Here is a 20417-nt window from a genome sequence, read left to right on the forward strand (position 1 = left end):
TGGGGGTAAGCAGATAAACATCAAATTTTCATTTTTGGGTGAAATATCCCTTTAATTGAGCGAGGTGTCTGTGTGCTCTTAGTTCATTGTTTTGAACTGTACAGCAGTGCGTTAAAAAGACCTTATGTCTAATTGCTGAAAATTTGAAAATTCTACATTAAAAATAAATATTTGTCATTGACAAAATATTTTGGTTTGTCTAAAGTAACAGATTATTATTATTATTATTATTATTAACATATTCGAATTTAATGCAGGCTTGATGTTGATGAGGTACAGAATCATGTGATTGTATTGACATGAGCTGTTCTGTTCTTGGACAATTAAACACGTTGCTGTTTATTCTGTGGTTCAAGTAAAATATTATGATTGTTTTTTTAAAGCAAAAAAAAAAAAAAAAAAAAAAACTCTGCAAATTTGGAAATTGTTGCTTCTAATAAAATAAAAAAGTCACAGTGTTTACAGCTGCAAATGAGGTCTGATGCTGTTGCTATGATGACATTTCCAGTAAGATTAAAATAGCTCCTCTTTTGTTTTGCTTTTTATTTCAGACATATACCAGAAGTTTCCTCCTAGATGAATGCGAAAGGAATGCAGCGTCATCGAGTCCCGCTAGAGAAGTAAAATTAGTCTCTGAATCCATAAACCCCAGCAGATGGCACTTATGCTCTATGTGAGAGTACAAGCTGCCAATAAAGAAGAAGAAGAGTCGGTAGGTAGAGCAGTTCATTGTTTTCGCATATTTACACAAGCATCAAACACACTTTAGTTCGTTTAAGCGACAATTTACATACATATTTTGTATTACGTCTTTTCTGGCCTCTTCCTACTTAAGTGAAATATAGTGAAGCAGCAGCGAGGATGTGAGGGAAATATGTTGAATTCATCCAAACCTAGTGATTTTATGTGGTTGTTTCAATGTTTGGAGTGAGAACTGTTACTCAATGTCAAGTCAATGTTTGAGATCTGTGAGGGGAATTGATGGGAATCGATCCGTTGTTGTTGCTGCCATTTTATTTCATCTTTAGCAAATAAAATCTGTTACGTTACATTGTTAAAATACACTGGAACAGATACTGCCAAATACATGAGTTTATGATTAGGTTTTTATTATCATTGTCAGATCTAAGCATTAGTGCAATGAATGTAGTAAATTAAATCAAAGTATATGACAGTTATTTAGATGCATCAATATTAACACAGAAACTGCTGAAAACACTCTTTATTTCATGTCAGTAGTTCCTGTTTTCACCTCATTTATTATGCTGATGTATTCAGATCTGCTGTAAATTGACACTAAATAAATTTTTCACCAGGGTTTATATTTGGAAGGCATTTCATTACGAGGCTTATATTATATATTTTTTTCTATTTCTAGATATCTGCCTATATTTTAACGAAGAAGCAGGAGAGTGAAGTTACACATTCACATCAGTTACTTTACAATAGACAGACATAATTGCTTAGATGTGACATATAGTATAAAAACAACTTCAGGAACTGATATATATATTATTTTATCACATCAGCTTCTGCCACAGTAATTCAGCAAGAAATGTTGCAGTATTCCCATCAGCCTACAAGTGAAGACAAACATCACATCTTCAGGAAGAGCTGAAATCTGCAAAGACTGAGTTTATTAAAGAGGACAGTGAGAACATGAGTGATCCAGAACCCTGCAGAATGAAACACACTGAAGATGCTGAAGAAAAAAGAGGTTGGTGTTTATTCTTCATTCATTCATGATGTACAACATTCATCATAGAAATATTCATGCATGTCTGCACATTTAGTTAGTCTTAAGAGCTCTGAAATGAAATAGTTAAACTATGGTACAGGTACAGATTATTGTCATTTTGATTTTCAACAAATGGTTAGTAAACTGAGGTTTGAGAAACTTAACATAATGATTATTTTAGCTGTTTTATTTTACATTTATATCTGGTTCACAGTTTTTGCAGCCATGTTACCAAAGTGTTGGACATTTCTCAATGTAGTTTACAATTTATTTATTTTTGGGGATGAAAACAATTGGTTAATAAAGATCTTTATTGGGGCATTTCCCACACACTTCGGTAAAGTTGGTTTTATATTCGCACATTCGGACTTCTGATAAATTCAGACTTTCCAATAAATGTGCAATAAATCAATGTTTGCGAATTTTTTAAGCAGCGACATGATATTGACAACCAACGATTTTCAACTTAAAACATTTTTCACAGTCGATCAAAATAGGCAAGTATTTTTTTAATGGCATATTTACTTGAATGTCCACTGAATGTCCAATGTAGTGTGATTAACAAGGCTATTGAATACGGATGTCTGAATGTGCCAATATAAAACCAACTTTACCCAAGTCTCCCACACCAGGAAAAAAAAAAAAAAAAAACAGGGTTTGTTTTCTTTATTCCTCTCTGTTATATTGATGTACCAGTCGCACCGGAAGTATTTATATTGATAGAATTTATTAATAGATCAATTCTATTGTTTTAAAATGTTTTGAAAATGTTAATGAAAAATAAATGTACCTCATTCATGCAAATAATTTATGAAAACACATCAGAATGATCGTAATATTTTATATCAGTTGTCTCCTTTCTGCTAATACATCAGGACTCACTTTCATATTTTTCTCTTATTGGAGTAATGAAAATGAAATTACACTTTTTTTCTTCCATTTTAGATATGATTAAAGTGAAGGAGGAGGAGAGTGAAGAAGTGAGTGAAGTGGAGGAGAAACATCATGTCAAACCTGGAGAAAAACCTTTGAGTCGCTCAAAGACTAAAAAGACATTTTTAAAGAAAAGAAGAGCCAAGAAATTTACAACCTGCACTCAGTGTGGAAAGAGTTTCACAACCAATCATAGTCTTGAGCTTCACATGAGAGTTCATACTGGAGAGAAGCCGTTCACATGTGATCAATGTGGGATGAGTTTCAAAAGATCAGATTATCTTAAAACACACATGAGGATCCACACTGGAGAGAAGCCGTTCACATGTGATCAGTGCGGAAAGAGCTTCACAAGATCAGATTACCTTAAGACACACATGAGGATCCACACCAGAGAGAAGCCATTCACATGTGATCGGTGTGGGAAGTGTTTCAGTCAATCATCAGACCTTAAAGAACACATGAGGATCCACACTGGACAAAAGTCATTCATGTGTGATCATTGTGGAAAAACATTTATTTGGACAAAAAACCTGAAGAAACACCTGATAGTTCATACAAAGGAGAAGCCACATTCATGTTCTGTGTGTGGAAAGAGTTTTTCACAGCTGCAAAATTTACATAAACATCAGAAAATACACACTGCTGTGAGAGAGTACATGTGCTTTGAGTGTGAAAAGACTTTTACTACAGCAAACTGTTTAAAAATGCACCAGCGAATTCACACTGGAGAAAAACCTTACAAGTGTTCACACTGTGACAAGAGATTCAGTTGTTCATCATCTCTGAAAACACACGTGATGATCCACACTGGAGAAAAACCTTACAAGTGTTCACACTGTGACAAGAGATTCAGTTGTTCATCATCTCTGAAAACACACGTGATGATCCACACTGGAGAGAAGCCGTTCACATGTGATCAGTGCGGCAAAACCTTTTCTAGTGCATCAAACCTGAAGAGACACCTTAGATTTCATATGAAGGAGAAGCCACATCCATGTTCTGTGTGTGGAAAGAGTTTTTCACTGCTGCAAAATTTACACAGACATGAGAAAATACACACTGGTGTGAGAGAGTTCATGTGCTTTGAGTGTGAGAAGACTTTTACTACAGCCGGTGATTTAAAACGTCACCAGAGAATTCACACTGGAGAAAAACCCTACAAGTGTTCACACTGTGACAAGAGATTCAGTCAGTCATCATCTCTGAAAACACATGAAATGATCCACAGCAGAGAGAAGCTGCACACGTGTGATCAGTGTGGAAAGGGTTTCTCTTGTATAAGTAACCTGAAGATACACATGAAGATCCATGCAGTGACACCAAACGTGACACGATAAAGCATCTCTTCCATAGAAATCTGTCCTGATCAGCTGCAGCGAGAGACACAACAAATAAACATCATCCAAAGTCATCAAAGTTTATCTTCAAGAGCTTATGTTAAGGTTCCTAGTGGATTTGTATCACTCAGTTCTCTTTCATGAAGAAAAGCAGGAGTTTTAATGAGTATGAACTTCTTGTGTTCCTATTGTTCAGGAGCTGTAGAGGCCATAATACATTTAAGAGAGACATGAATCTGATAATAATTTTTAACTCGTTTTTGATTTGAACATCTAGTTTCTCTTCCACTTCTACTCTTTCATGCAAATGCAAGATATACTTTCATGTAGTTTTGAAACTGGACATGTTTCTTTTCTTGAGATTTGGCTCTTAAGTCAGTAAGAGAGAGATCTGTCCTATTCACTTTTACTTATTTCTTGTATTTTCTTCATGTAATGATTAATTAAACACATTTTATTAAAATCTTATTGTCCATTTTTATTTTTTGCTGATTCTGCTTGAACCAGGGATAATTTAAGAATTTAAGTTCTGAAAGGTATTTGCTTTTTGAGCTTTACATGTTATACCTTTTTCAATAGAGCTTTTAAATGCCTAATAAATTATATTTCACCCACACATGACTGACATTGAATGAGACTGTCGCCTGTCTACATTATCAACAGCTTCATCCTTGATGTCCAGTACCATATACAGTTATAAGAAAAAGTATGTGAACCTCTTGCAGAATCTGATAGACTAAAACTGAGTTGTGAGTGTATATATATATATATATATATATATATACAACGAGTTTGTTCTAGTTAGTTTGATGGTCCGTTCACAACAGGAGGCTTCATCAAGTCAGATCAATTCTATGAACTTTATTTTTTATTTTTTTTAAATAAACTGAAATTAGTCAGTCTCAATCTCACCACCATCAGAAAGAGAGCAGCTGAGACAGATAAGCGGGGTGTAATTCTGACGTCACCGCTCGCGCGCCTTCTTTCTCATTCAGTTTCAGCGTCGAATCTTCTGAGGTGAGCAGTTTCATACAGTTTGTTTAAGCGACATTTCACAAGCTCATTTTTGTGTTGTTTTCATCGAGCACAGCGCTACTGGTGCGTCTTTTCTGACGTCCTTTGAAACGTGCAGCAGCAGCGAACATGTGAGGAAAATGTTTTATTCATTAAGACCTGAGCGATTGTGTGTGTGTCGATGTTTGGAGAACTGTACTTGGGTAAAGTTGGTTTTATATTTGCACATTCGGACATAGCCTTGTTAATCGTACTACATTGGACATTCAGTGGACATTCACAAGTAAATATGCCATTAAAACAATACTTGCCTATTTTGATCGACTGTGAAAAATGTTGCAAGTTGACAATCGTTGGTTGTCAATATGATGTCGCTGCTTAAAATTCGCAAACATTAATTTATCGCACATTTATTGGAAAGTCTGAATTTATCAGAAGTCCGAATGTGCGAATATAAAACCAACTTTATCCCAATGAGAACTGTTATTATCAAGTCAAAAGTCAAAGTTTGAGATCAGTGAGGGGAATTGTTAGGATTGCTTTCCAGATAAAGCACAATTTAACAGACATCTTTCAGACGGATGTGTATCTGGGTATAATGATCCATCTGAGACTTTTTAAATATATACAAAATGATAATATTGATAAATGTGACAAGCATTTTACACTTGGATCATTAGTTTAAGCCTATATACTGCTTTGGTGATCTTTTTTTTGAAAGGTTTTGTGAATATTTTATTTTTTCTATCGAGTTTTTTGTATTTTTTATAATTTGTTCATGTGGTATTGTGAGAAATGGCTATATTATCTTCGAATAGAAAAGTTTTATAAGATTTTAGCATATATCCTGACTCAAATAATGTGTTTCTAACAGCAAACACTCAGAATAAATTGAGATTATCTGAATGTTTTATTGAATGAGTGTTGATAGTCTGAGGATCATCAATATTAACAGAGAAACTGCTGAAAACACTCTTTATTTCATGTCAATAGTTCCTGTTTTCACCTCTTTTATTATGCTGATGTCTTCAGATCTGCTGTAAATGGACACTAAGGCCCAATCCCAATTCTATTTTATACCCCTTCCCCTTACCCCTACGCCTACCCCTTCCCCTTGCCCCTTGAAACAGAGTGTCAAGGGGTAGGGCTGAAAATATTTCCCTAAGAAATGGGACACCACTACTAGACCGTTACACGTCATCATAAGTCGTCGCTAGCTCCTACGTCATAGATGCGCCGATGTTTATCACACACTTCTAAAGGCCAATTCACACCGCACTGACAACACTCGTCTGTTGGCGTCTGTTGGAGTCGGTCTTCACCCGACTGAACATGTTTAATCGGCGTTTGTCGGGTCGTGGAATGTCTGCGCGGTGTGAACAGGGGCCGGTTGCATAAACATAGACACGGTCTTAAGATAATGGCTTAGAAATAGTCTGACTAACTAAAGTAACTGAAGAAAGATCGTTGCATAAAATAAGCACACAGCAGTCTTAAGTAAGACTGTCTATATTGCATTGCTTTGTGGGAAAAAATAAAACGCTGAACAACTTAAACAAAATGGCCGACAGTGGGCGCTCGTCACAATTTTCCTGCGCTGAAAATATTTGTATTTTGGAGGAATACAATGCTTCCAAATCCACTTTAATGAATAAATTTAGCGACTACAATGCCAATAGCAAAAAACACAAGGCGTGGACAACAATAACTGAAAAAGTTAACAGCGTCAACCCGTCTGTCTCGCGATCCGTCAAAGACGTTCAGAAACGTTTTAAAAATATGGTTCAAGAGGCAAAAAAGGAAATATTCAAGCGAAAAAACCCTGCAACAGGAGGAGGACCAAATCCTAAATTGAAAAGGACAACGGAAATGATCATTGAAATTTATGGAGAGGAATCTCCGATGTTTTGGGGAATCCCCGGGGGGAGGGAGAGCGGAGTATCCGGCCGGAAATTACCTGCAGCGGGGGAGGATACCGCTGGCGCATCAGTTCCGCTTGGACAGTCTCGTGAGTAATAATGTTTTGATAGTGATAGTTTTTGCTTGATTAAAAAAAACCCCACTGTACTACTGTTTTGGGTTGAATACCAATTTTTATCTTCTAGTAGACTGCAAGGTGACTTTAACATTGGTCCCTGAAAATTATGAAGCGCCTGTGACGAGCCAGGACCAAACAACACAAAGCGAAGGTAAAGCTATGCTTACAGTCTTTAAACCACGAGTTATTATTTACCAAGTTAGTTAATCCTCTACTATTCCTTACAATGATGTCGTTTTTAAGTTAAAAACAGATTAACAGTGTTTAAAATAATAAGTGGACACAGATCAGGGAAAGTAGCTTGTAATGCCATTGTAACGTTAGTGCTTATGCAATCACTAGTTGCTGAGGACAGTGTTTTCAAATTATAGGTTATATAATCAAAGACTACTTTTGTCAATATATTATTTTTTGTCAATATAGGCTATAAATATATTTTTTTAAATTTGTAAAAATGCAGAACATTTTCTGTGATGGGTAGGTTTAGAGTGTGGGTTATATAATTATAACATGTTTAACTATCTATTTATAAAAACAATAGAAGCCTATGTAGTATCTCCATTTAGACGTGTGTGTAAAAAGTTATTTTTCCCTAAAATTAGTGAACTACAAGTAAACTTTAGTATGTAGTAAGTAGTATGCAGTATGTAGTGCATTTTTGCAGAAAAAAAGTACAACAAAACTTTCTAATTTTGCTAATGTTCTTGTTTTTTTTTTTTTTGTTTTTTTTTTGCAAAGAAGATGATTTGGACAGCACCCAAATGGCACCTGTGGGGCATGGCTCAGACACAGACACACAGAAAGACACTACAAGCAAGATAACCATGAACAATATACTTGAAAAGCAATATGAAATATTAACACTGGAAGAGACTAAACTAAAATTAGAAATAGAAAAACTAGAATTAGAAAAAACTAAGCTAAAGTTGGAGCTACAAAAACTTGGACATGAACTTTAGATCTCAACGACCATTGTCCAAGAACTAGTCAATAATTGTATTTAATAATTTAATTTTGAATTGACTTCTTATGTAATGTTTACATACAGAATCTTTAGATATATTTAAGAGATTTTAAGTATTTTAGTGAAAGTTAATGTAGTTGTAATGTGAAGATTATATAGTATTTAAGCTGTTTTTACTGGTACTATGCATCAAATATTGTGTATTGTCTCGATGAATAAATTATAATATGTCCAATTCATTTAAAAGTTATCAATTCTTTCATTTTTCTCAGTGAAACTGAGAAAATGTTTTCTACAATCATTTGTCGAATATAACGCCCAGTTCCATCTCCATCTGCTGCCTCTGCAATCTCCAAAGTGGGTTCTTCAAAAATTTGCTCATCCTCCATGTCTGGGAGTGCAAGATTTCTATTAAAAGGAAAGTGATCTTTTACTCATAATTTAAAATCAATGGGGAATATGTAGCTAGGTGTTTTAATTACAGTTAAAAACTTAATACCTTGCCATGTTGTGCAAAACAACACATGCACAGATTATGTTGCAGACTCTTTCTGGTTTCATTTTGAGCTCTGCATGCAGACAATGAAACCTTCGTTTCAGGACTCCAAAACACCTTTCAATAACATTTCTTGTTTTGGCATGGGCTGTGTTGTACCGAGTTTGAGGAACACTGACTGGGTTCAAGAAGGGTGTGAGAAGCCAGGGTTTTAGTGGATAACCAGAGTCACCCAAGAGCACACCCTGCAATTCTCCTCTCTCAAATGCATCATGAATTTGGGAATTCACTAAAATTCTTGAGCCATGGGTTGATCCTGGCCAACGAGCGACACAGTTGAGCATTCTGAGTTTGGCATCACAAATTGCCTGCACATTAATACTGTGGTAGCCTTTCCTATTAACAAACAATGGCTCATGAGTTGAAGGTGCTTGAATCCTAATGTGTGTTCCATCAATGGCTCCTACAACATTTGGAAATCCAGCAATGTTGAAAAAATCTGCCTTCACCTTGTTCAAGGTAGAGACATCAGTCGGATAAAGTGGAAGTCTGCCTGACAGTGCACGAGCAACCCGATGAATAATTCTTGATGCTGTAGACTTATGTACCCCAATTAAGTCTGCAGCTGCATTTATAAAACATCCCGTGGCAAAGAAACGTAGAGCTAGACATACTTGTAGCAGTGGAGGGATGCTAAAATTTCTTGAAGTTTCAGGCCTCAGATGCTCCAAGTCAATTGCTAGTTCTTGTATTGTATGTCTTGGAAATCTTAGCTTCTCCAGCAGTTCCTTTTCACAAAGTACTTCCAATGGGTTTGAATGGTCTTTGAAAACTCTTTCTCTTCTTATTGCCCTTTCATAAAACCAAAGATAAAAATTTGCCATACCGCAAGACAAAGTTGGGCCACTTTTGTGAATCTAGAGCATATTTTTCTTTTGACAGTTTGTTTCTATGGCAACATAGATTGTAAGAGAAAGTTAGCCAAGGGGGAATCAGTCTTACTTTTTTGTCTCAAATTAGACCAATCTAAAATTTTATGCAACCGACTTAAAAAGTAAATACCAGTCTTAAAGAAAAAAATTAGATGACTAACTTGTAAGACTAGTCTTAAATAGATTTATGCAACCGGCCGCAGTTTTCCAACAGACGGCAACAAACTCTGACGTAATCTGACCTGGCCACGAACCGTTGCCATGACAATGAGGCAAGTCCCCTGCAAAGACAGCTGTTTGATCGCGCCCGCGCCTCACGCACAACACAACAAAGCAGTGGAAACCTGACATCGCAGCTTGTTCATTATAAAAAATAAAATACTGTAAAAAAAAATATATATATATATATATACAAAAGGTACAATAGTCCATAGTGCAATCCGTGCCATTGAGCAAGAGCAGCTGCTCCACTTCACCGAAAGAGAGAGGTAACGTTAACCACTATGAGAGCAACGCAGGTTTACCTTCAGTTTCGTTTTTAATAATTCGTTTTGGCTTGTTTATATACATGGTTGTATATGTTTATGGGTCTCGTTAATAAAAAGGGTCGCGCTAAAAAAATTGTTTGTTGGTGCGATGTGAATTGGTCTTTTAAGATGCCATCGATAGCTGTAGTGATCTCTGTTGCTTGGGCGACAGCTATTTTTTTGCATTTGTCTTCAGTTCTTCGCATAAGACAAAGGAGACGAGCCTGCGTGTTTCCTCAGGAGTCCCTGGTTGATACAGAACATACAATACTGATGAATAAGCACGCAAACTGAATGCACGTTTTGTTTATATCATGTAACATAACGTATTTATGGACGTAACCACAACAAAACAGTACATTAATCAGGCATGCGGCAAAAAGACAAGTTAGCTGCCACCGGATTTGAATTTATGTTGTCAAATTAACGCGGGTTTCAATAAAATATAAACAAAATTGTTGTGGAACTATCATAAAGTAAAAAACATTAGCAAACTGTTTTCATAGCGATTTTTACAAATCTTTTTTCGGAGAACATAACCGTATACATGAACACAAGATTAAAGGCAACATAAAACAAGTGATTATTTATTACTAAAATACTGTTTACCATAAGAAAATACTTATATTTATGGGTCTCTCTGCTCGCTTGGTCGGCCATGTTGGAAATTTATCATACCCCTTCGTCTGAAGTGTGGTCCCAAAAAATCTTCGTTTGAAGGGTTACCTGGCCCTTCCCCCTACCCCTTCCCCTCCAACCAAATGAGAATTGGGACACCCCTACCCCTTCACGTGAACGCGCGAAACAAAGGGGAAGGGGTAAGGGGTAGAATTGGGATTGGGCCTTAAAGCTCATTTCATTGCTGTCAACAGACTGAAAGTACTATTTGTTGGTTTATGCATATTTTTTTTTGTGTGTGTTCATGTTTTCATCTGTCTTTCTTAACATTTACTTATATTTGTAATGATTTTCATTATTAATATTCTGTTATCAATTAGTATAAAAACAAGTCTTTTTTTGGCAAATCAGCTTATCTCACATTGTAGTCACATCATCAATAAAGCTCCTCCCACAGCAGTTCATCAATAAATACTGGAATATTCCCATCAGATGAGCATCAGGAAGAGCTGAAATCTGCAAAGACTGAGTTTATTACAGTTTTTTCCAATTGCTAACACACAATTTTTCAAACTAGTCTGGTTTTATCAAAACACTTAACACAATTCACAAAACCACACACCCAAACTGCAAAATACCTCATATATCCTGCAAAATGAAGCACTGCAACCGAAACTACACAGAGCATTATCAAAATCAAACTTTTGCATGAAATGGCACACACTTCATTCATATTACCAGATTTTTGCCTAACCACCTACACACTGTTGGGCATAGTGAAAAGCACCCCCATCTTTAGTATGCTTTGCCATAATACTAAAATATGTATCAGATTGTTCACATGCACAGAAATATTTGCAGATACACACACATGCTGTTGCAACATTTTTTATTTTTTTTCCTTCACTACAGTAAACAAGTCAGTACAACATAAGCACAGCAGATATATTTACATGGGACTGAACAAAAATATTCTTACAAAAAAAGTAAACTGAAAAAGAAAATTTCTGAAAAAAAATATATTACAGTAAAAAAAACAAACAAAAAAAAAAAGGCAAGAAAAATAATTAGGCAGCATCTTGCCGCACAGCCGGGTCTGGCCACAACGCCTCGTCAACATCACAGGCAATATCTTCCCTTGCCAGACATCGAGGGAAGAAGCGCCTTGAGTGCCTTATCCATCCCTGAATTGCACCCACATCAATCTCATCACATGCCTCTTCCATGGCCTGCACAAGAGGCATGCGCACAAAGGGCTGCCAGTCGTATACCTTCCACCGCCATGCCGAAAAGAATTCTTCTATGGGGTTCAGAAATGGTGAGTATGGTGGGAGGTATTGCACGAGAAATGTTGGGTGGTCAGCAAACCAGTTTTGGACTGGGGCTGCACGATGAAAGCTCACGTTGTCCCATACTACAACGTACCGGTTTCTTTGATGGTCTGCATCATTCATACGCTCTGGTGGTATGAGAATGTTGTGAAGTCTGTCCAGAAATGTGAGAATATGGGCTGTGTTGTATGGTCCAAGTTTGGCATGACGGTGGAGGACACCATGCATATTGGAGATGGCAGCGCACATTGTGATGTTCCCACCACGTTGGCCAGGAACATCTATAATGGCTCTGTGGCCAATGAGGTTTCTCCCTCTTCTTCTGGTCTTTGCTAGGATGAACCCAGCCTCATCTATAAAGATGAACTCATGTGGGATTGCATGAGCATCCATTTCCAGTACTCCCTGAAAACAAAGAACAAAAATCACTCAATATGGTGTTATCCAGTATACTGGGAAACAATGTTGTGTGTAGTGTACTGCAGTCAATATAGTACTTACATCCACATATGCTCGTCTGAACTCTTTGTTTCTTTGAGAGTTTCTCTCAAACGGCACCTTATAAAGTTGTTTCATTCTGATTTGGTTTCGCTTGAGAATGCGAGCCAATGTGGACAGACTAACTCGTTGAATTTTGTTGAATAAGGTGTTGTCTTGGATGATGTGGCTTTGAATTTCTCGTAATCTGATTTCATTATTTTCCAAAACCAAGTTTACAATGGCAGCTTTCTGTACCCCGGTGAACATTTGGCCCCTTCCTCCACCATGGTGTCGTCTCTCAGTCCTTTAGAAAAAATAAAATAAAAATATATATAGGGCTTGGACAATGCAGCCTAAATATTTTCCCCCACAGTAGAGTACATTGTACAGGAAACTTGTACAGTTCATGAATGGCTGATGTCATACACTAAGTAAACAGGTGTCACCCAACTGATACACTATGACATGGGGTATACTACATGTGTACTACATGAAATTTTGGTTACATACCTGTTCTCCAGTCTAAAGGTCTGGATGACAGAGGCGACAGTAAAACGGCTCAAGTTTGGCTGCACTCTCTGTCCAGCCTCACGCATTGTCAACCCATGGTTGATGACATGATCTACTAAGGTTGCTCTGATTTCATTTGAAAGTGTTTGTCTTCTTTGGCCATGAACTCCTCTACCTGCTCTACCCCTACCTCTCACTCTTCCTCCCCCTCTTATTCTCAACCTCCCTCTTCCTCTTCCTCTTCCTCTCTCTGCAATGTCTTCCATTGTTGTTGTAAAAAAAAAAGGTTCTCACCTGTGGTCTTTTCATAGTGCTTACATCCTGATTGAAGTGTTAACAATTAACCACTGAGGTGTTTGGCCAGGTAGCACATGTAATTGGCCAATTAGCTCATGTAGTGTCATTTTGAATGGCAGTGTTTTGAAATGGCAAACATGTGACTTTATGTCAGATTGTTGTGTCTTATGCAGAGAACTGTATTTAGTGAATTTAAAAAGTGCTAGTTTGAAATGCAAAAAGTGTGTAAAACAGAAAAGGTGTTTAGACTTTTGGAGACTTGAGAAGAAGTTTTGCTCTCTGTGTGTCAGTTTAAATAATTGTGCTGTGCATGTCATTTTAGTTTGTTAGCAATTGGAAAAAACTGTAAAGAGGACAGTGAGAACATGAGTGATCCAGAACCCTGCAGAATGAAACACACTGAAGATACTGAAGAACAAAGAGGTTGGTGTTTATTCTTCATTCATTCATGATGCTGAACAACATTCATGTTAGAAAGATTCAAAAACACTTCTGTACATTTAGTTAGTCTTAAGAGCTCTGAAATAAAATGGTTAAACTATGAACGAGTACAAAATTTTATTATTTTCAAAAAATGGTCTGTAAAGGGAGGTTTGAGACACATAATAATTGTCAACATCAGGACACTAAATATTTTGGCTGTTTTATTTATACTTTCCAGAATGGCTGACAGTTTTAAGAAATGCTTTTGAGGAAAATGATGTCAGAAGTAACAGGGTTGAGTGAAACCTGTAGGACAAAGATAATGTTAATAGAAGTTGTTAATTTAGTTAATTTGAACACAAAACACATCAAAATAATCATAAATATTGTTATCAAAAAGATCTATATATATATATATATATATATATATATATTTAATTTAATTTTGCACATCCCTAGACACTGTTGTATAAATGTTAATATTACGTTAGATAATTGTCGTTATTCAGATATATTTAATAGTCCTCACTTCAGAAAACATGCAATTTGTGCCTATAATGTTTCGTAAGGCTATTACATCAGGGCTCCCTTTCATATTTCTCTATTTGAAATATTTTGGTGATTTTTTTTTTTTTTTTTTTTAATTTTTTTTTTTTATTGTTTATCTTTCATTTCAGACCTGATGGAAGACAGCATGACAAACCTGGAGAAAAACCTTTGAGTCTCTCAAAGACTAAAAAGACATCTTTAAAGAAAAGAAGAGCAAAGAAATCTACAACCTGCACTCAGTGTGGAAAGTTTCACATGCAAACAAAGTCTTGAGCTTCACATGAAGATCCACACCAGAGAGAAGCCGTTCACATGTGATCAGTGTGGAAAGAGTTTCACGTACAAATGTCATCTTGAGATTCACATGAGAGTTCATACAGGAGAAAGACCGTTCACATGCGATCAGTGTGGAAAGTGTTTCAGTCAATCATCAGTCCTTAAAGAACACATGAGGATCCACACTGGACAAAAGTCATTCATGTGTGATCATTGTGGAAAAACATTTATTTGGGCAAAAAACCTGAAGGCACACCTGACAGTTCATACGAAGGAGAAGCCACATTCATGTTCTGTGTGTGGAAAGAGTTTTTCACAGCTGGGCCATTTACATACACATCAGAAAATACACACTGGTGTGAGAGAGTTCATGTGCTTTGAGTGTGAGAAGACTTTTATTACAGCAAACTCTTTAAAAATGCACCAGAGGATTCACACTGGAGAAAAACCTTACAAGTGTTCACACTGTGACAAGAGATTCAGTCGTTCATCACATCTGAAAACACACGAGATGATCCACACTGGAGAAAAGCCGCACACGTGATCAGTGTGGAAAGAGTTTCCCACACAAACAAACTTTTAATCTTCACATGAGTTCATACTGCAGAGAAGCAGTTCACATGTGATCAACGTGGAAGGAGATTTTCACGAAAAACAATTCTTAATGAACACATGAAGGTTCATACTGGAGAGAAGCCATTCTCATGTGATCAATGCGGCAAAACCTTTTCTAGGTCATCAAACCTGAAGACACACCTGACAGTTCATACGAAGGAGAAGCCACATTCATCTTCTGTGTGGAAAGAGTTTTTTCACAGCTGCAACGTTTACATACACATCAGAAAACACACACTGGTGTGAGAGAGTACATGTGCTTTGAGTGTGAGAAGACTTTTATTTCAGCAAACAGTTTAAAACTGCACCAGAGAATTCACACTGGAGAAAAACCTTACAAGTGTTCACACTGTGACAAGAGATTCAGTCAGTTAACACATCTGAAAGCACATGAGAGGATTCACACTGGAGAAAAACCTTACAAGTGTTCACACTGTGACAAGAGATTCAATTATTCATCATCTCTGAAAACACATGAGAGGATCCACACTGGAGAGAAGCTGCACACGTGTGATCAGTGTGGAACAAGTTTCTCTTGTAAAAGTAACCTGAAGGTACACATGAAGGTCCATGCAGTGGAGAAACCACATCCTATTTGACACCTGTTTACCACCCGATATCACCTGTTGGAGTTTGGTTCCTTGTCGCTGTCACCTTTGGCTTGCTTAGTCGGGGACACTTGATATTTGATATTCAACAGTGCTTTGATCAGCCAAATTCATCAGCTTGAGTCTTGTTGGAAATGATGTGATATCTTACAGGTTACATGTCAAGCCTGCGCCATCTAGAGTTTCATGAACAAAATAGTGATTTAAAACACAAATCATCTTCATGACCTTAAAATACATCATAATCGTGACACAGCAGTTGTCGACCAGATTTGATGGGATTAAAATAACTATTGAACTCATCATGAGCTTTGAGCTTCACTTTTCATTTCACATTTGTCTCTCATTTGAAATCTCACGTGATTTAATGTTTCTTTTAGACCTGATGGACGTAAACAAGAAAGGAAAAACAGAAGCCAAAACATCTGTACCCTGGCCTCAGTGTAAAAAATGTTTCGGATGTAAATCAAAGTTGAAGATTGTGTGATTACAAATATAACAATCTGTTTAAAATCTGTTGATCCTACATACTGACATCACCTCACATGAAATACTAAGGTGAAGTACATTGTATTTAGCATTTTAAGGTAAAGATGACCACATCAGATTAATGATTCTGTTTAGCAAAGTTTCCAGCAAGAGGTTTCTGCCAGTTCCTGTTCTCTTTATTGTATGTCTAACAAGTCAGATTACTGAGATTCTCACCTTTTGTCGTTAATGGCTCTTGGAGCCCCTCTCCCATTCTTTGAATAGGTATGCTGATTGGATTAGGATTTGTGACACTCTAGCGTCTGAGGCGGGTTCCTAAACCTGAATACTTAATTTGCATGCTTTGTTGTCTCCCTGGTGCTTTGTCTCTATCACTAAGCACTGCCCCCTAAAATGTATATAAACTTCAATGTACACTGCCTTAGTTACATTTTGGATGACCACAGCGACGCACAGCGTGTTTCTCAATAAAGAGTAATTTCTGCTTAAAGATATCCCAAAGTCTCCTGGTCTATGCTTCTGAGATTTCCAACAAGATTAACATGAGATTCACACTGGGAAGAAGCAGATCAGTGAAATCAAATCTGCCTTCTCATTCTGAAGAAACACAATTTAACTGTGATCAGTGCGGTGGACATTGAGCATCAGTCCTGAAGAAACACCTGAAGATTCACACCAAGGAGAAGATTCATTCGTAATATTACAGCAGAAACGACAAGGTGCTATATGTTGAAACACATTCTAGGATTCACACTGGAGAGAAACACATCAGAGTTTGATCAATGATCTAGTCTACGGTCACGATCACAGTAACTAGATCATCTTCAGATCCAGCAGTGACAGCAAACGTGACAAGATAAAGCATCTCTTCCATAGAAATCTGTCCTGCAGTGAGAGACACAACAAAGAAACATCATCCAAAGTTGTCAAAGTTCATCTTCAGGAGTTTATGTTAATGTTCCTAATGGATTTGTATCACTCAGTTCTTTTTCATGAAGAAAAGAAGGATTTTTTAAAATCAACTATCATAGTTCAGGAGCTGAAGTGAAGGTCATAACATTTTTAAGAGAGACATGAATGTGATATTAATGTTTAACTCATTCGTTTTCATTAGAACTAGAATCTAGTTTCTCTTCCACTTCTACTCTTCCATCAAATGCAAGAAACTTTGAAACAGGACACTTCTCCAATTCCTCTTGAGATTTGGCTCTTAAGTCAGTAAAGAGAGATCTGTCCCAATCACTTTAACGTTTACTTATTTCTTGAATTTGCTTCATGTACTGATTGATTAAATACTTTATTCATGTTATTAACATCTTTTTGTTGTTGTCCATTTTTATTGCACCAGGAGTATTTTGATCATTTTAGTTTCACCCTTGGTATACAGTACGGCTTGCCTGGAAAATCCAGCCTCACCACTGTACCAGCGGATGAGTCTGGTCGGCCAGTGAATCAATTCGATTTCTATAATAATTAAAGTGTTTTTGGTCATTTAAAACTGAATTCACGGCTGAATAGAACAAACTCTCAGGTCTCCTGTACGCAGTCTTTGTTGATATTAAAGGGACTTTCGCCGCTCTAGAGTGACGCTGTTTGCATCACTGAAATAAACGAATCTGATTTGTCGGTACGTTTTGGAGTTGACTCGAATCACGACGGATGGCAGACTGACAAGACTGATATATCTTGTAGAATATATATCAGTCTGGCCTTGCCAGGCAACATTATGGCTGGGTATCGATTCAGATTGTTCAGTTGTTCAATTTCAATTCACAAGGTCTCAATTTAATTTGATTCTCAATTCGATTTTTGATTCAGAGAATTCAATACATTTTCCTATGCCCCACCTCAAAAAAAATTCTCAATAAAGTTTACAATTTATTTATTTTGAAATAACACAATTATAAATTACACATCATCTTCATGACATTAAAATAGATCATTATCGTGACACAGCAGTTGTCGATCGGATTTGATGAGATTAAAATGATTATTGAACTCATCAGTGATCTTGACTTTGAGCTTCACTTTTCATTTCTGCTTTGTCTCATTTGAAATCTCACTTGATTTAATGTTTCTTTCAGACTTGATCGACGTGAACAAGAAAGGAAAAACAGATTCATCCATGTGCCTCAATTTCTCCACAGGCCTTTCCAACGTTTGAAGAAAACTTACTTGATTGTGATCGTATTCTTTCCATCTCCAAGTGGAGAATATGCTGGAAGGACATTGACATTGTTTCAACGCATCAATCTGATAAGAGAAAAAATGATTCAATAATGAAGAGTACATTTTGCAGCTCTAAAAGAAAATAGTGTGATTGATGAGCCGAAGTCAGTTCAGTGTTGATTCAGTTCCATTAAAAATAGCATCAATTATTTTGAAAATTATTTCATTTCATTTGTAACAGTTCTGCAGAAAACAATAGTCGCTTTTACACTGTTGTGCCGAATGGTTCTTAGAATCCGTGACTCTTCCACTTCTTTCTGCACACTTCCTCTGAATAAATGTGACGGATGTTGTCTTACTCCTCCACTCTGCGATGTGGCTAGCACTAACACAACGACGGGCTCAGTCTCTGGCCGAACAATACACACTTAAACACAAATGCTGGTTTGGGGTAATTCTTCTTTTTACTGCAAAATGAAAAATGAAATAAATCACCCTTTAGTGGATGTATTGCTGCAGGCATAAGTGACCCACAGCATAAAGTACACATTGCAACTGCTGTGTTGCGTCATCTCCCGTCTTATTGAACATTTTTTTAAATTAACCGCCTATAAGAATTCACAATAAAACTAAATAAAATCCTAACCTAAATCCTACAGCGAATAAGCTCAATTGGTTGGCTTTAGCTAGCTTGTAGTCTCAATGTGTATATATATATATATATATATATATATATATATATATATATATATATAGATACATATAGCTCAAATTGGGTAAAGACCGTTTTTTACAACTTACCAGATTGTCCGACCTCCTCACTCACTTTCTTTCAAGCAAGATCCTTTTTATTCCTGTTTCTATAAAAGTATGAAGATGTACAGTTACGATGATTTTGTCCTCCATTGTTAGATTTCTGCCTCAGCTGGCTATGTCACGTCACTACTAGAGCAAGCTCCTGATTGGTTAATGCGGCGCGAATTTTCGCCAAAGTTCAGATTTTTCATCTTGCGTGATTCGCGCGGATCACGTGTTATGCGCGTCTAACGCCCGAAACGCTCAATTTGCGCCGCCGGATGTCTATACGCATCTTTGCATTGACTTAAAGGTGCTAAAGAGGATGTTTTGTTTTATACATTTTTGCAATATTACTTGAAACTGTCTTTACTAACTGATAAAAGACTATTTATTAGGTGCACTGAAAGGAATAATATTAATATACATCATCTGTGCACGAGGTAGGCCCTTAAAAACATCAACCAATCGGCCCTCTGGCTTGTCAATCACTGCCATGACGTTCCTTGTTAAAGACGCGCAGCTGCGCGCTCCAGTAACTTTCCACACTCTACAGGCGCCGCATGCAATGTTTTTGTCCGGAGACAGGAGTAACAACTGCAGATTATGAGTTACCTGCGGTGAGTCCGACATAATGAATCCACTAACACGACACAGCGAATGCTGGTGGTAAACACTCGTGTTCCAATACTCAAGTTTTTGGAGGCGTTCCCTCGAAAAGAGGGGGGTTGTTCTTACGCATGCGCTCATTTCAAAAACTCAGTAACAGTCAGTTTCTCAGTCTTTAGCACCTTTAACATGTAAATCACTCGCGCTTAACGCATCATTTGCGTCTGGTGTGAACGCACCATGAGGGAGGAGAAGTGAGATGATCAAAGACACGCCAAATATGCCTGCTGTTCACAACAACAAAACATTAATATAATCACACACACACACACACACACAACAAAAATTACACCCCATGTATCTGTCTCAGCTGCTCTCTTTCGGATGGTGGTGAGATTGAAACGAAATAATTTCAGTTTATGAATTAAAACTGAATTAATTTTAATTAATTAAATTATATTTACATTTGATTCTGAATGAGTTTGATAGTAGCCTATGCTGCGGCTAAAGAAGATACATCTAACATTACACACTGTTGGACAGATTTATATAGAATGAGGAAGTGTTTATGAATTATACAGACTGCAAGTGTTTAATAATGAAAACAACGGCTCCAGTCTCCGTGAATACAGTAAGAAACAATGGTAACTTTAACCACATTTAACA

At 36.8% G+C, this 20417-nt stretch overlaps 1 protein-coding gene across 1 annotated transcript; it reads left to right on the forward strand.

Annotated features, from left to right (window-relative positions):
• The first annotated feature begins 1659 nt into the window (after nt 1-1659).
• Nucleotides 1660-15680, forward strand: LOC137003155 (zinc finger protein 160-like). Its single transcript, XM_067363209.1, has 5 exons — nt 1660-1723; nt 2696-3862; nt 9066-9082; nt 14549-14832; nt 15329-15680. The coding sequence occupies exons 1-5, from the start codon at nt 1660-1662 to the stop codon at nt 15678-15680; spliced, it is 1884 nt and encodes a 627-aa protein (XP_067219310.1).
• The last annotated feature ends 4737 nt before the right edge of the window (nt 15681-20417 follow it).

The sequence above is a fragment of the Chanodichthys erythropterus genome, chromosome 3, assembly GCF_024489055.1.
Source record: "Chanodichthys erythropterus isolate Z2021 chromosome 3, ASM2448905v1, whole genome shotgun sequence".
Classification (NCBI taxonomy): Eukaryota; Metazoa; Chordata; class Actinopteri; order Cypriniformes; family Xenocyprididae; genus Chanodichthys; species Chanodichthys erythropterus.

Excerpts from the sequence above, each read along its gene's own strand:
- LOC137003155 (XM_067363209.1), top strand. The coding sequence starts at position 1,660 with ATGAGTGATCCAGAACCCTGCAGAATGAAACACACTGAAGATGCTGAA. Across the intron at positions 1,724-2,695 it reads TGAAGAAAAAAGAGGTTGGT|TGAAGGAGGAGGAGAGTGAA; the intron begins GTTTATTCTTCA and ends ATATGATTAAAG. Across the intron at positions 14,833-15,328 it reads ATACACACTGGTGTGAGAGA|AGAGTACATGTGCTTTGAGT; the intron begins GTTCATGTGCTT and ends CACTGGTGTGAG.